This window comes from Camelus ferus, chromosome 1, assembly GCF_009834535.1.
Source record: "Camelus ferus isolate YT-003-E chromosome 1, BCGSAC_Cfer_1.0, whole genome shotgun sequence".
Classification (NCBI taxonomy): domain Eukaryota; kingdom Metazoa; phylum Chordata; class Mammalia; order Artiodactyla; family Camelidae; genus Camelus; species Camelus ferus.
Genome location: NC_045696.1, coordinates 70,012,130 through 70,028,538, shown reverse-complemented (window position 1 = coordinate 70,028,538; position 16,409 = coordinate 70,012,130). Strand labels below are relative to the sequence as shown.

General features: G+C 35.0%; 1 protein-coding gene and 1 long non-coding RNA gene across 4 annotated transcripts in view; one reads left to right on the top strand and one right to left on the bottom strand.

The window, feature by feature from the left end:
• The window catches only part of LOC116664452, a 28,323-nt gene that overhangs the window by 3,507 nt on the left and 8,407 nt on the right, over window positions 1–16,409 (bottom strand). The window contains exons 2-3 of the long non-coding RNA XR_004320984.1: window positions 10,313–10,322; window positions 6,534–6,539 (exon numbers count right to left, since the gene is read on the bottom strand). This is a non-coding gene — a long non-coding RNA (uncharacterized LOC116664452). The remainder of the gene's footprint in view (window positions 1–6,533; window positions 6,540–10,312; window positions 10,323–16,409) is intronic.
• Window positions 1–16,409, top strand: part of SENP2 (SUMO specific peptidase 2) — a 29,169-nt gene that overhangs the window by 6,301 nt on the left and 6,459 nt on the right. For 2 of the 3 annotated variants that reach the window (XM_032482883.1, XM_014562710.2), the window contains exons 4-14: window positions 377–443; window positions 1,990–2,080; window positions 5,444–5,612; window positions 7,382–7,485; window positions 8,741–8,835; window positions 9,371–9,422; window positions 10,071–10,146; window positions 11,740–11,916; window positions 13,134–13,265; window positions 14,530–14,733; window positions 15,783–15,862. In XM_032482883.1, the coding sequence (XP_032338774.1) occupies window positions 377–443; window positions 1,990–2,080; window positions 5,444–5,612; window positions 7,382–7,485; window positions 8,741–8,835; window positions 9,371–9,422; window positions 10,071–10,146; window positions 11,740–11,916; window positions 13,134–13,265; window positions 14,530–14,733; window positions 15,783–15,862 (1,247 nt within the window). The remainder of the gene's footprint in view (window positions 1–376; window positions 444–1,989; window positions 2,081–5,443; window positions 5,613–7,381; window positions 7,486–8,740; window positions 8,836–9,370; window positions 9,423–10,070; window positions 10,147–11,739; window positions 11,917–13,133; window positions 13,266–14,529; window positions 14,734–15,782; window positions 15,863–16,409) is intronic. The other variant, XM_006188820.3, reaches the window with a different exon arrangement.

Genomic DNA, 16,409 nt, shown 5'->3' with positions numbered 1-16,409 from the left:
TATAGTTGGCCTTCTGGATCCACAGTTCTACCACCCAGGCTTCCATATCCATGGATTCAAACCAACTGGTAATCATGTAGTACTGAAGCATTTGCTATTGAAAAAAAATACACATTAAAGTGGATTCCTGCAGTTCAGACCCCTTTTGTTCAAGAGTCAACTGTACATTTGCTTTTCTTACTTAAGTATGTGTGAGGAACATATTTTGAAATTGTTAATATTTTATATCATTTTTTGAGTCTTCACAAATCATCTTATTGATGAAGTTTCTTCTGTCAGGTGACTAAATCATCAGAGTGATTTTTTATTTCATATTAAAACTTACTTAAATTCTAAAATTTAGGTATTACAGAGGTGATTCTTTTTTTATTTTAAGGTATTATCGAACTCTTCATCTTGTGAACTGACAAGTTCCGGATCCTGGAACAACATGCTGAAACTGGGTGAGGTGGTCAAAAATATTTCTGCTTCCCCAACCTCCTTTTGCCTCTTTTCTCTGAGTTTTCGGAATATTAAGGGAAAACACTGATTTGGCTTCAGATAAAAACACATACTTGTTCTCTCTCCCATTCTGAAAGCAAATAGCTCTCTTTTAGAATTGCCTTCAATTTACTGTTATGCTTCCTATTTGTTTTATCAGTGTCTTTAATGTGACTTAGATCAAGCTTTATTCATTAAAAAGAAAAAAAACCCAAAACATTATCTGAGAGCTTACTCTATGCCAGGCACTATGCTGAATTACCAGGAGTAACAATAAAGCCTTTAATAACAACAACAAAAGTAACAATATTAAATCTTTAATAACAAAATAACAAAACAAATAACAATAAGATAACAAAATGGTAAAACCCTGCCTTTGAAGGACATCATCTGAATTGGGAGTAACCTTAGGTTCCCATTTTGCATGGTTTTGTGAATTAGGAACCTCCGTATCATCCTTGGACCACAGAGTTGAATTGTAATTGTTGTGTATACTGTACAAAATACTCTGGTGGGGAAAAAAATAGGAAGAAGCCAGAGTCCTGAAAATGATTATGATCTCTGCCACACACACACAGGTAGGCTTGTAAAGTTTGAGAGGAAGGGGGAAAAAGAGCTTTTAGAGAAGTTGTGGGTTTGGAAAAATGACACATAGAGGTGATGGTAGATTTATCTTCTTCCTGAAGTACCAGAAGTACCAGCGCTATATTTCTGTGAGTATGTGTAGCCTAATCAGAGAAGCTCAGATATTCCTAGTGCAGATTTCTTCTATAAAGACGTCCACAGTCTCTAATCTGACACCCTTGGAGATGTGTTCAGGAATTTTGAATTTTTCATTGTTTATTGAATATGATTTTTTATAAAACCCAACAGGATTGAACATTGATTCAAGTCAGGTTTTATAAACAAATGAATTCAGATCAGTTTAGGTTTTTCTGCTGCTGGCTTAAGAAAAAATTTTGATTTTTGGATCTCTTTGCATTTTAGAGTCCTCAGGGACTCCAAACCCCTGTAGTAGCTCCAGCAGAAAATGTGGCTGATAAAAATTATGTTAACGCTTTTTGAAGTGTAGTAACCATCCCACAAGTATTGGAAGCTTCCAGTGAAATGTAGTAACGTACGGCAGATTTTCATTTAAAAATACTTCTGTTTTCTTGGGAAGAAGAAACAATTTGAAAAATTTACTCAATTTAATTAGATTACAAAGAGTTTATAATCATTGAGTTCTTCATGCCTCTTGTTCTCAGCAAGCAAAACTAGTAAAGCTTTCCTATGGATTGTTACTACCTACCTGAGGTCAAAGACAGACTAAGCACTGTTGCTTTTCCTTTAACTTAACAAAGTTTGTGCTGGATAGTAATAGAATTTGAACAAAATGAGAATGCTTAGTCCTACAGTGTAAAAGTGCTCACAGATTTTCTTTTCTAATGCAGACTGTTGACAGGTTTTTTTGTGGTTTTTTGTTTTTGTTGCTGTTCTTTTACACTTAAAACTGCATTTTAAAAATAGGTAATAAATCTCCTAATGGAATAAGTGACTATCCAAAGATCAGAGTGACAGTAACTCGAGACCAGCCTCGCAGAGTCCTGCCTTCCTTTGGGTAAGTGTTAAATTCTGCCTTTCTGTAAATGGAAACAGAAATTTTTAGGTGCTGACTCTCATAAGGCATTCTCACTTTTATTCTATTATGTAATCTTGTTAAGTAAGTACTCTGAGGTTAGTAACTTGCCGAATATCATGCAGTTGGTAAGACACTTGTACTCAAATGTGTGTTACTTTTCTACCATTTTATATGCCAAAAGCATCTGATTTTGAAAGCCTTTAAAAAAATTGTTTCTCACTTCTAAACTTTGTTTTTTGAAGTATAGTATGCATACAGAACAGTGCAGGAATCATGTGTATAGCCTGATAAATTTTTGGACAATGAACTGTTCTTATTATTTTATTAGTAATTTTCTTCTCTTTTCTGTGTTCTCACTTTTTAGAATTCTGTTCCTTGGATATTAGACTTTATGGATTGATCTAATTTAATTTTCCTGTATATTCACTTCTTATCCTTTTTTTAAAAGTCTTTTATTGCATATGTGTTTTTCCCCCCATAGTTTTAAGCATCCTCCCCCTCCCTACTCCCCATGGCTTTTTCTTTCATCAAGCATCGTGTTCTGATTAGGAGGATACAATATCTTTTCTTATCTCTCTAAAACTTAATTATTTTAAAATTTCTTCTACTTGCTTTGTCTTTTCCCTCTGTGTTCCTCATCCCCTTTTGGTTTATTTTGGTCTTATCTTTCTTATTACAGTCATTATTCAAATACCTGGTAATCCTTGGCTATCCACTCATGTTTAAGAATGAGACACTAACTATAAAAAATAAGGCTCCCTGGAGTTGGATAACTGGCTGATTGTGGGATTAGGAGAGAAAGTAAAAAATTAGTGTGGAACATCTTGTGCCAAAAGTTAAAAGTGCTCGAAAACTGGGGATACGTCAACATGACCCAAGAAGGAACTTGAAGGGGCTTTCACTGGCCAAATTGGGGACATTTTCAGCATCAAATGAATAAAGACAGGAATATTGATGCTAATAAATAAATACGTAGTGTGGGAGAGAAAGATTCTCTTTGTAGTATAATGCCAACTGGTACATGTAGAAGGAAGTCTTGTAACTGTCACAGTAATAACTGATACGTGCAGGAATCGTCAACTGAGCTGAAACTAAAAGTCTGATGAAGTATGGGATATTTACATACACTCAATTTTTCTCCACAGACTACTTAATAATTATAAAGGGAAAATAGTAACTTTAGAGGGGAAAAACCTGCCTGACACTACCTTAACCAAAGGAGCAAAGTTTAAATTACCTACAATGGGACAAAGCGACATTATGGCCTACAGATACATTTTACTGGGCAGGACATGATCATCCAATGTAGTATTCCTGTAAAAACCAATAATCTGAATATAATTATGAAAAAACTGGTTAAGCTGAAATTAAGGCTGATACTACAAAACAGCAGTCCTGTACTTTTCATTTTAAGGACGAAGAAGGGTGAAAAGCTGTTTCAGATTAAAGGAAACTAAAGATACTTGTCAGTGAAATGTAATGTGAGCTTCGGTATTAGGTGCTATGAAGGATATTTTTAATATCTTTGGAGAAATTTGAATATGAGCTACATGTTACATATTGTGTCATTGCTAAAGTTTCTGAATTTCATGATTGTATTGTGGTTATGTAGGAGATAACCCTGTTCTTGGGAGATATATACTTAAATATTTAGAGGTGAACTTATTCTCTAAGCGTTTAATGCTCTAAACATCCCTATAAGCATTACTTTAGCTGCATCCCACCCATTTTGAAATGTTGGTTTTCACTTTTTCCAATTTAAGATGTTTTCTAATTTCTGTTTTACTTCATCTTTTAACCTGTAATTATTTAGAAGTGTAGAATTATATTGTTTAATTTATAGGTATTTGGGAGTTCCCAGGTATCTTTCTGTTACTGATTTCTAGTTTTACTTCATTTTGGTCAGAGAATACACTTAGTATGATTTCAATTCTTTTGAATTTGTTAACATTTGTTTATGTCCCAGAATGTGGTCTATCTGGGTGATTTTCAATGTGCATTGAAAAGAATATATATTCTACTGATGTTGGGTGAAGTGTTCTATAAAAGTCAGTTAGTTTGCTGATAATGTTTTATAGGTCTTACTGATTTTTCTGTCTGCTTTTCTTATTGATTGATAAGTATAGAGTGTTGATGTTTCCTCCTATAACTGGACTTGTTTAATTTCTCCCGTCCAGTTATGTCCATTTTTGCAAATGCTTTAGGTGAATCCATTTGACCTAGATTCACTAGTTGTTATCATTTTGCCAGTTTGCTTTGTCATTCTCTGTCATATGTACGTAATATTTTTTTCTGAATTATTTGAGAGTAAGTCTTAGACTCATGCCCCTTTAATTCTAAATGCTTGAGTGTGTTTCTTAAGAATGAGGACATTCACTTACATAATCACAGATTACCAAAATCGGGCAATTTAACATTGATGTAATACAATTATATAATCTTACTTAAATTTCTCCATTATAGAGATTATTTTCTTCTGGCCTACGATTCAGTGCAGGATCATGTATTACATTTAATTTTCATGTCTCTTTGATCTCCTTAATCTGAAACAACTCCTCAGCCTTTGTCTTTAATAGCATGAGTATTTTTAAAGAGTACAAAGTATTGCTTTTGTAGAATGTCCCTTAGTTTTGTCTGATGTACTCATGATTTGTTTTAGATTATGCAAATTCTTTGGTAAAAATACTATAGATAAGATGTTGTGTCCTTTCTTAAACATCACATAAAGATAGGTATAATGTCAGTTTGTTCCATTGCTGGTAATGGCAGGAGAGGCGGGCTCTGTCGTCAGCAACAATGACTAGGTGGGGGTTTCATGGCTTCCGATTCCTTAGCTTTCATTAATTTAGTGTTCATTAATGTAGTATGCAGCAGATATTGACTGAGTGCCTTTTGGCTTAGATCATGTACTAGGATACAGTGGTGAAAGTATGAAATCTGTGTCTTCATCGAGTTTAAAGTTTGACGTAGGATGCAGATATTAAGCTATCACACCAATAGTTAATTCCAGTGGTGCCAAATGCCCAAAGGGAAAGTGCGGTACCAGAGGAGGGTATGTGCTATAATAGGGAGCTAAAGCCAGAACTGGAGTTGGAAAATGGGGTATGAGGGAGAAAGCAAAGGCTTTCAGGTGGCAGTCCTGGTGACTGGAAATAGATATTCCAGAGCAGAATTCTAGGGTACCATCTACTAGAGAGATAGATCTAATTTTTGTGAGTGGTAGTTGTCTGATTTGCCAGGAACAAGCTTAACCTGAGACAGGTTAATCACAGGATGGTTTGGAACTTAACTTCCAGCAATTTAAGCAGTTTGGAATAACTTTTCTTCTTTTTTCTGTCTCAGTTTTACTTTGAGCTCAGAAGGCTATAATAGAAGACCAGGTGGCCGTCGCCATAGCAGAGGCAATCCAGAGAGTTCCTTAATGTGGAAACCTCAGGAACAGGTTGTAACAGAGATGATTTCTGAAGAGGGTGGCAAGGGTCTGAGGCGTCCCCATTGTACTGTGGAGGAGGTAAGCCTAATTTTAGCCTGATCTTTTATAAAAGCAATTTTAGGTGTGTGGGGGGTGTAAATAACATATGTACTATGGTACAAAATTCAAAAGGTATAAAAGAGTGCACAGGGACTATAAATTCCCCAGTCTCCCTTCAATATCTGGCCCCTGTTTGACTGATGTGTATGTATATACTTCTGGAAATATTCTATACATATGTGATTTAGTCAATTTTTAGATGTAGTTATTTTCACTATGAGAAAGAAAAAGCAATCATGTTAGGAAAAGACAGGATTATAGATTGCTTCTTTTTGAGTGCCTGAATTAGTCTAACTTGCTTCTTTTATAAGCTGTAATAACTGTGACTAAATAAGGGAAGTGAATGGTGTACATGTCTGCTTTTTCCTTCCCTTTTCAGGGCACTTAGCATGATGTCTTCATCAACAGTCTTCACCTCTCTCTTAAGTCTTCACTTATTCCAGGAGAATTTAGAACTGTTCCTGTATTTGGCATTTCCCCTGGACCATCACCTGTTGCAATTCACTAGATGGTTTCCTGATCCACTTAGTTTAGCTCATCAAGGAAATATTTGGGTCCCAGCTGCTGTGCCAGTTTCCAGCAATTCAGAATTGAATAAAACATGACCCCTGTCCTGTAGGAGCTTATACATTAATTGTTGTAATTATCACAACAGGTAGGCGGAGAGAGGAATGGACTGTAGCCCTGGAGGGGATTTTAAGGCGAGGTATTAAAGTAGGCTTCAGATCTCCTAAATAAGAAATCTAGAGATGGGACTGAGCAAATACATATGGGGGTGTGCATAGGATGTATTCTAGGAATATTAGAAGGCAATATTATTAGGGACATATTTATTGGTTAAGTGTGATATAAAGTTAGAAGGAAGAGCCTGAGTCCCAGATTTCAGTCTTGGATAAATACGTGCTACTGACCAAGATACCCTGTGTGTTTAGGGGGAAGATGATGACTTCAGTTTTGAACATTGTTTAAAGTGCCTGTGAAATACAGAAGAAGACCCGTCCCATAGACTATTGGCCATAGATGATGGGAGTTTTGGGAAGAAGGCAGGGTTAGGGACACGTTTCTGAATCTTCTGCATTTTGGTGTTAGATAAATCAAAGGAGCTGAAGCTATTACTCAGGGAAAGAAAGTAGTGTGAAAAGAGATAATGGGCAGAATCATTGACATTTAAGGGCAGGCAGAAGAAATAATCTGCAGTGGAGACTGAGAAGATAAGAAGAAATCAGGGGAGTGTACTGTACAGAAGACAGGTCGAGGTCAGCAGGGTGAGATGCTGAAGAGAGAGGCCAAGTGACAAAAGAGCTGAAAAATTGTATATTGGATCTGGCTGTAGAGAGTCATTAGTGACTTTGGTGAGACCAGTTCCATTTTGGAAGCCATGTGTTCTGAATATACAAGTGGATTATTTCTTTGGTTTACCCAGTTCTGCTGTCAATAACTGAGATGCTATCAAGGTCTGGCAGATAATGTAAACGAGTGAAATGGGTTGGAGTGAATACTTGACCAAAAGGAATAGCATAGCCTTAGATAGCTCCAGATTGTTGATACAGTGCTTCAAAAGAGGCCAGATTTATATTTATTTTATTTATAAAATTGGTAGTTAAAGTAAAAGAACACTGAAATTTAAAAAACAATGTGCTGGCAAATAAAACACATCTAGGGGCTGCATTTGACCTCTTAGTCTTTGTTTATGATTTAATTATGAGTTTGAGGTACTAGTAGTTATCTAAATGCTTTCTTTTATTTAGGGTGTTCAAAAAGAGGAAAGAGAGAAATATCGAAGGTTATTGGAGCGACTTAAAGAAGGTGGTCATGGAAACTCTGTTCCTCCTGTAACTTCAGCTCATCATAGGTAAAGATGAGCTACCAAAATAAATACTTTGCCAGACATCTTTATCCTTATTTTTGGAGAGGGGATTGGTGGGAAGAGCTTTGTTGAAAAAAGAGGTTAATTAGCATTGAGAAAAGTTGGCCTATAATTTGTCTGAATTTTATCTTGTAATGGATTATATAGAATAGTGGTTTACAAAATAGAATTTTCTGTTAGCTTTAGAATCCTTTGTTGAAGTGAACTCTTACATGAAACCCTGATACAGAAAAGTGGAATCACTGGTTGAAATCAGGTTCCCAGGAAACAGAAGTTTTTTTCAACCTCCCCAGCATGCACATTTTGCACAATCTCTGTCTTCCTCTCTCTTTCTACTTCTTTTCCTATGCCCCTCCCCACCTCCCCCTCCATATACATGTAGTCCCTGAGGCTTCTTAGTGGATGCATCTTAGCATAATTGGAAACCCTCCACTTTAGAGACAAGATTGAAGTCACCCCAGGTCATAAGTCTTCCTTATAAGGCAACTTGTTTATTAAATACACTAATGAATTGACCAAATAGATGAGAATGGCAGAAGGAATTGATGTCTGGCCTTTTATTTCCCTGTAAAAAGGGGACAAAAAATATGTGATCTCAGGATTGAGGTCCACTTGGTACTATAACAAGTGGTGTGGGACTACAGAGGGGATCCCAGAAATTATGTAACAGCAAGTTGAAGGTGAAAAAGTCACATTTAGCTTTGAATGCAGAAATAACAAGGGATTACTTGGGAATTTTAACTTTGGTTGTGAACTTTCTAAAAAAAATTCTCTCAGTTTAGTCATTCAGAATGTTAGTGTTTTTTCCACTTTGACTAGCCACTGTTGGAAGCTGCGATATGCTTCATGAATTTTTGGCCTTGTCATGTCGGCAAAATCCTCAGACTATTTTGCTTCTTATGTTGCTTTTAATGTGTTGTTTTGAGATCATTTCAGATTTTCCATCTTTTGGGTTTTATCACAGTGACATTTTTCACTCAGGGTGGCGCTGGGGATTGAGAACATCCAGTTTTATAGAGAAACTGGAGGTTAGGTAATTAGGCTGGAATATTAGAGTCAGGATTAGACTTCTTTATCCTAGTCCCAGATGATGCTGTGTTATGTCCTCTCTCTTATAATTTGATGTTTCAGTATAATCCATAACTCCTGTTTGGAGAAGCTTCCCAGACAGAGACAATAAATATTTATGGTATATTTTTTCTTTTTGTATCTGATCTTCTTCACTTTTTATGTTTCCAAGTTCTCAAAGAAGTCAGATGGACATATTAAAGACCAAAGGCTGGGGGGAAGAGCAAAGTCACGGAGTCAAAACAACTCAGTTTGTTCCAAAACAATGTGAGTTCACATATTTAGCCCTATTTTAATATAATGAATTTAGTTCAAGTGCATATAAAATTGAAAAATGATATACTAGTGAAAGATGGTATACTAAACTTTAAACCTTATCAGACCACGTGGTATTGACTGGGGCTTATCCAGTACCAATAGTTTAGTTAAAAAAGCTGTTTCAAGATAAATCCAATTTATAAAATACTTACTATTCCTAGTTTTTATATTGTAGTATGTGTTTTGTAAGCCTAAAATTAATTTCTTTGTATTTCTTATATTTGTTTCCTCATATTTCTTCACTTGCTGTTAACTAAATGACACTAAATGACAGATATTTGTCAGTTTATACTAAAGATTATATTTAAAGGAGAAAGAGAATTAGGCATTTTTAAGCAACTTAATTTGTAAGGAAGCTATTTTGGATCGCGTTTTAGCATTTCAGTGTAAATAAATGTCTTGGTACGTTGAGAATTGTGTAAATTGAAATTCTAGCTATATGATTGATTAATAAAGAAAACACAAATTTTTACCATCCTCACAGATAGAGTTGTTGAAACAAGGGGACCTCTATGTTCAGTGCGAAGTGAAAAGAGGTACATGATTCAGTTTATTCCAAGTTTTCTTTTGACATATTGTTTTCTTAATTTATAAGATATGTTTCTGAGTAACCATATCTGAGGAATTGTGAACTCCCCTCAGCTCTGGTAGCTGGTCAGCATGTATTGGTACATACATGGCTCTTGTGTCAGGTGCCTTTGGAGGGTGTCCTTCTGTCCTAGGCATTAGGGGTTGGAAGGCACTGGTGCTGCTCGGTTAAGCGCGTGGGTGTGGTGGGGATCTCTAGTATATGAACAGTGAAGGCAGTTCTCCGTGCTTTAGGATTTTAGATGCTGGTTTGTTCATAGCAGAGTTTGGTAAACTATAGCCCATAGGCCAAATCTTATCTGCCTGACTGTTTTTATAAGTAAAGTTTTATTGGACAGAGTCGTACTCATTCACTTACTTACGACTTATGGCTGCTTTTAAACTACAATGAAAGTTGAGAAGATGTGACAAAAACCATAAGACCTGCAAAGCTTAAGATATTTACTATCTGATCCTTTTTAGGAAAATTTTGCTAACCTTTGGTTTAGAGGACTATATAAACTGAAGGCAATATTTGTTTATAATTATTAAATCTGATTTCTAAAAACCAGTTTAACATGTACCAGATTAAAATCATCCAGTCTATAATCTCTCAGTTTTTTCCTCAGGTGTTCAAAGGGGAAAATTTCTGATACAGAGAAGACAGTTGGAATCAGACTAGAAAATGATGGTGTAAGTAGAAACCCTAGTTAAAGTTTGTCTTTTTACTCTTTCATCTGACTTACGTTAAAATTTTGGTGCCCACAAAAAATAAGAAAGATGATATATGTTACTTTAATTTCTAATTCCACTATTTTCTTTGAAAAAGCAGCAGGCATTAAAGATATGCACCTTTGACTTCCGAGCTGCTGGATTTTTATCTGTGCAGTAGCTGCCTTTGTAAGAGAGACCAACTTGCTTCCATCACAACCCTTATCTGTGTTGTCTGGCTTCTTTTGGAGAATTTTTTAAAACCATACATCTTTAGGAAAAGTATTTATTCAGGACTTTCTTTTCAGAGTCAAGATTTCATATTTATGTGAAATATTACTAGCCTGCTTAATTGGATTTTAAATTTTCTATAAGTATCAGAATAAGAAGTATTCAAGTGATCTCGAGAGCAATACCAATATTTTTAATAATAGCAGCAAAGTGTTTTACTAAACAGCCCATATTCAAAAAATACATATTTCTAAACTAAATGCAAACTTGAAGTTTTAGATTATTTCGCGTTTTAGATATTAGAAATACCAAAGGGAACTGCTCTGTGTTAAGTAACAGTTTGATCAAATTTCTCTTTTCTCATTTGATTTCTTCATAAGAATTAATCTTAAGGCTAAATCATTGTCTTAAGTCTTTGAATGTTCCCTTCTCTAATGGTCCATACATTCCAGTTTATCACCTGTGGAACAAAAATTGAAAAAAGAGGGAAACTAAACCTGAGAGAGCACAGGGGGTGTATTTGTTAACGGGCTAGAGAGTACATTCTGCTTTTGTTTGTCCTAGCATTGCTGTCTGGGACCATGGGGAAGGGCCAGCAGCTCCTGGTTTCCTAGGACCAGTGTACCTGGCAGGTAGCAAGGAGTGAAGAGTACTGGCTACATGTGTTGAGAGTGTAGTTCTAGTCCAACATTCTGTTTTTTAAATAAATTTCCTAATTTTGAAAAAGGTTGCTTACCAAATGACTTAAATTCAGTATTAAGGGTTACATAGGGTTTTAATAAGGAAATATTCTTATCAGAGTTTCTGGGATGCTGGCAAAATTCAATTTGTTGACTGGAATGGTGGTTGCATAGGTTATTAATCTTATAAAAAATTAAGTGGTACATTAAGGTTTTGTGCATTTTTCTATAATACATAATTTTTAAAAGGATGAAATAGAACATATTTACTTAGTATAAGAATAGCAATAGTTTATTTTTGAGTAATGGGACTGTGCATCATATTTTGTACTTTTAAAAAACTTTTCAAAATGTCTTTTAACTATATTATTTTTAATTGAGATAAGAGAACTGAACATACTTTCTTGCTACCTCTAGGTAAAATGATGAGTATTCTGTTTCATGGTTTATAATTGAGGTGTCCTGTTGTGAGTCTTAGATCTTGAACGTTTTTTGTTGCCTCTTTCAGTGAAAGGCAGATATGCTTAATCTACTTTACTCATTTGGGGACTTACTAATTCTCTTTTCTTTTAAGATAATGGCACTATTTTATATTTCATGTGTTATGTATGTTTATATGCAAGTATCAAACATGTCAATAGAATATGGGAACTTTTTTGATCAGAGGAGGGGACACCAGCTGGAACCTGACCTGTCTGAAGAAGTGTCAGCCCGACTCCGCCTGGGCAGTGGAAGCAATGGCATACTCAGGAGGAAAATGTCAATACTTGAGACAAGAGAAAAAAATTGCTCAGGCAAAGAGAGGGATAAAAGGACGGATGATCTTCTTGAACTTACAGAGGTATTATTTCTTTTGTTGATCAGAATGTTTTAAAATACCTTAGTTATTCACGACTGGAGTGAATGTTTTGTTTTGAGGAGTTTCTCCAGGGTAGGGATGTATGTATGAAGGAAATCAGGCCCAAGGGCTGATCAGTCACTGGTTACACTGATCATTAGTGATCTGTGAAGGTAGCTTAAGGGATCAGATTAACATTCAGTAAATGTGAGTAGACATAATTGTCACATATCTCGGAACATAATGAGTTCTTTGTAGATTCTTTTTCTAACCTTAAAATATTTGGAGTTAGATAGTATGGTTTAGACATTAAAAATGAGTTCATTGCAATTTTTTGTTAAGTGATTATGGTTCACTGAAGGGTCCCTTTCATTGATTATTGCATTTGAAGCATTCTGTAAGTTTTTACTTATAGAAAACAAGGTAAATTGCTAAAATTTTTTTGCGTGTGTGGGGAAACAGTATTGAAAATATTTGAGTGGAAATAATTTTGATTTGGTTTATAGATTCAATATGCATTTACCTGCATATTTCTTTAGAATAATGAAGCCATCTATTCAGTCAGGACTCAGTTGCTAGATTGCTGCCTAGTTTTCTAGTTTCTGCCTGTTTACTTAATTCTCTTCATGCCAAAAATGGATAGTATGATCTCTTTGATGTCCTAACTTTATTTTGAATGTTTTAAAATAAAAGTTTAGGAGGTAAATAAAGGAAATATGAAAATGTTTTTATAGTATTGCGGAAGGAGCAAAGACTAGGGAGTTAGATGCTGCTGTGTTCAAATCTTGGCTTTATCTTTTGATTGTATGACTTTGAGCACATAACCGAAGAGCTTTACCTCTTCTGTAAAATGGTGATAATACTCTTGCCACAAGCTGGGATTAATGACGTGCTCCATGCATCTGACACCATGTTTGGCTTCTAGTGTTCAATAAATGGTAGTGGGATAATTGAGACCATACTTTAAATGTAAATATTATTACCCAATTATTGTTTCCAGAAGCTGATAATTGAGCTTTCATTTTTTATTACCATTAGTAAGACTGCTTTATAGTCCTAAATTGAAATCTTTTCATACTTCAATTTAGTAGGTCTTTGATAGTATATTTTTCTTAAGGGTCAAGTATTACAGAGATGAAAAGCTTTTTTTCAGTCTCAGACTTTCAGTATATGATAGTGGTTCTCTGTTAAAGTAGCAACCTGTGGACTTTCTAATTCAGGACATGGAAAAGGAAATCAGTAATGCTCTAGGCCACGGCCCACAGGATGAGATCCTAAGTAGTGCTTTCAAATTGCGAATCACTCGAGGAGATATCCAGACCTTGAAGAACTGTCACTGGCTCAATGATGAAGTGAGTTGTCTTTTTTTACCCTTTTTGACTATCATTATGCTTAACCATTTTCTGTCCATAACCAAAGTGGTTTCTACACAATTTTAAGTGGTTAGTAAAGAATCTTTAATTTACCTAAAACAAAAACATCTCAAACCTTAAAAAGATGGTTAATTCTGATTGTTTGCTGCCTTAGCTAGCAATGTTTCCCTCTTCTGCACTGTACTTCATTTCGTCCACTACTTCATTTGCTAGTCTTTAGTGACATTTTCATAAACCCTGAGTGCAGCTGATAAATGGAAGGAAGCAAGCAAGCAATACTTTATTTTAGATGAATTCTTACTGGAGCCGTTTTATTTTTTCAATAATAAAGGAATATGGTGGGCGGAGTGTATAGTTCAGTGGTAGAATGCATGCTTAGCATGCGTGAGGTCCTGGGTTCAGTCCTCAGTACCTCCATAAAAATAAATAAATAAACTTAATTACCTCCCCTGCAAATAAATGTTTAAAAAAAAAAGTTTAAAAAAAAGGAATATATTATCACTATATGTACACCATGTGTTTTTTTTCTTTATTTCATTTGAGTGATAACTGTAAAGATTTGCCTGATTATCATTTTGTATCCTTACATATTTAGCTAAAGTTTACTCTTGGTTCTTGCCAATTTTCCAGTTGGACCTTTACCCAACTGCTCAGTCCCTGCTTTTTTCCCTTTACCTTTCTTCCTCCCTAACTATGATTAGTGACATAAACATATTCTTGTAAAACTGGAATGTTTTGTTTCACATTATAAATGTGATATGTGTATTATAGAAAATTTAGAAAATATAGGAAAAGTGAGGGAAAAATATTGTTGTTCAAAAGTGCCACAACTCAGACATAAACAAAATATTAATATGTCCTTCCAGTTAATTTTTTTAAATTGAGGTATAATTTATATAAAGTAAAATTCACTTCTGTTAATATTTCTGCATATTTTGTGTGTGATATAGCTACTTACACCTTTTCATTATTGTAGGGTTTTTCCTTGAGTTCTTTCTCTTGGCTCTCTTACTCATCTGCCTCAAAAGTACAATCTTACTCCTTCTTAATCCCTCCCATTTTGCACTGATCATTTTTTATTTTCCATCTTCTGTCATTGACAGCCCTTTTATCTCCTTCTTAGTACCTTCCCTTCCCTAAGCTTCTTACTTTCTAGTTCATCCTAGTTGAATTAGGTAGAAATCTAGTTTTAATAATGTACTTGCCATGTTCCAACATTTACTTTACTCTCTTGGTATTACAGGTCATTAATTTTTACATGAATCTTCTGATGGAAAGAAATAAAAAACAAGGGTATCCAGCACTTTATGCATTCAGTACTTTCTTCTATCCGAAATTAAAGTCTGGGGGTTACCAAGCAGTGAAAAGGTGGACCAAAGGGATCAGTCTCTTTGAACAGGAACTTATTCTGGTGCCTATTCATCGTAAGGTACATTGGAGCCTGGTGGTAAGTTGAGATGGTTAATTGTTGGAGTTTGGATCATGACTATTTCTTAAATACAGGCATACCTCAGAGATATTGTAGATTCCAGACCACCAGAATAAAGCAAATATTGCAATAAAGTGAGTCACATGACTTTCTTGGTTTCCCAGTGTATATAAAAATTATGTTTACACTACACTATAATCTGTTAAGTTTGCAGTAGCATTATGTCTAAAAAACAATGCACATGCCTTAATTAAAAAATACTTTATTTTTAAATACTTTTTATGCTAACCATCATCTGAGCCTTCAGCGAGTCATAATCTTTTTGCAATAGTAACATCAAAGACCACTGATCACAGATTACCATAACAAGTATAATAATAATGAAAAAGTTTGAAATATTGTGAAGAATTACCAGGATATGACAGAGGCATGAAGTGAGCAAATATTATTAGAAAAATGGCACTGCTAGACTTGCTTGATACAGGATTGCCACAAACCTTCAATCTGTAAAAAACGCAGTATCTGCAAAGCACAATAAAATAAAGTGTGCCTGTAGTGAAGGCTACCCTTTTCTGTCCAGCAAGAGTCCGGTGGTATATGTTAAAGGCCTGCTCTGCATGCTAAGTCCCTTCTTAGTTCTTAAGTTGAACAACCTAGAAAGCTGGAAGACAGTCTGTGTAGCTGAGGAACTTTCACTTTTCATAGGAAAGAGTCTTAATACATGTGGGTTATTTTATTACTTTTACTTACAAGATGGTAGCAGGTTTACTGTAGAAAAGTAAAGGTACAAAGCAAAAACCAAAAAAAACCCCCCAAAACCAAAAAAAAACCCTTATCACTCTGAGAGGACCACTAATGTTTTGAGGAATGTTTCTAGGCCTTTCTCTAGGAGTAGAAATATATAATTTTATAGAGATGGAGCTCATAATTATCTGTGATGTCTTATTAAAAAATGTCTTAGAAATCCATTCATGTTGATTGATTTTTTAAAAGGTGCTTTTCTTTTTAGAAATAAAATTTTCACTCCTGTTATGGTTGTTTCTGGATGTTGCATTTTTCCATTATAGGTGATAGACCTAAGAAAAAAGTGTCTTAAATATCTGGATTCTATGGGACAAAAGGGCCACAGGATCTGTGAAATTCTTCTGTAAGTAAAGGCTGGAAAACGTCACTGTCGCAGTAGGCCCTTGTTGGGTGATCTTTCTTCCATCTAATCCTAGGAGGCTCTGGCAGATGGTAATCTAATGTGTAGTGGGGGCTGTCTTCCCAGTTGTTTGGAACTTGACTAGAATCTGTCTTTGTGTCTAAAGATAACCCCAAATCTGATCTTAACTGAGAAGTCATGTTCAGGTGCATTACTGAAAACAAGTTTGTCATATGTCATAATGTAAAATACATCTTATTAGAATTTTGTGATTTGAATTTTCTCTGGGATTGATACGTTATTCTTTTTTTTTTTAACATTTTTTATAGATTTATAATCATTTTACAATGTTGTGTCAAATTTGATACATTATTCTGAATGTTGTAAAGAACTATTAGCTGGGGAGAATTATTCCTCTAAGTTCTTAAGCTCACTCACTCATGTCTCTGCTTTCTGTGATAGTTGGATTCATCTCATAGAACCTGGAGGTAATTTTTAATTTAAAACATAGGGTTGTAGGCAACTGTTTCAAATAGTAATTGCTAGAAGC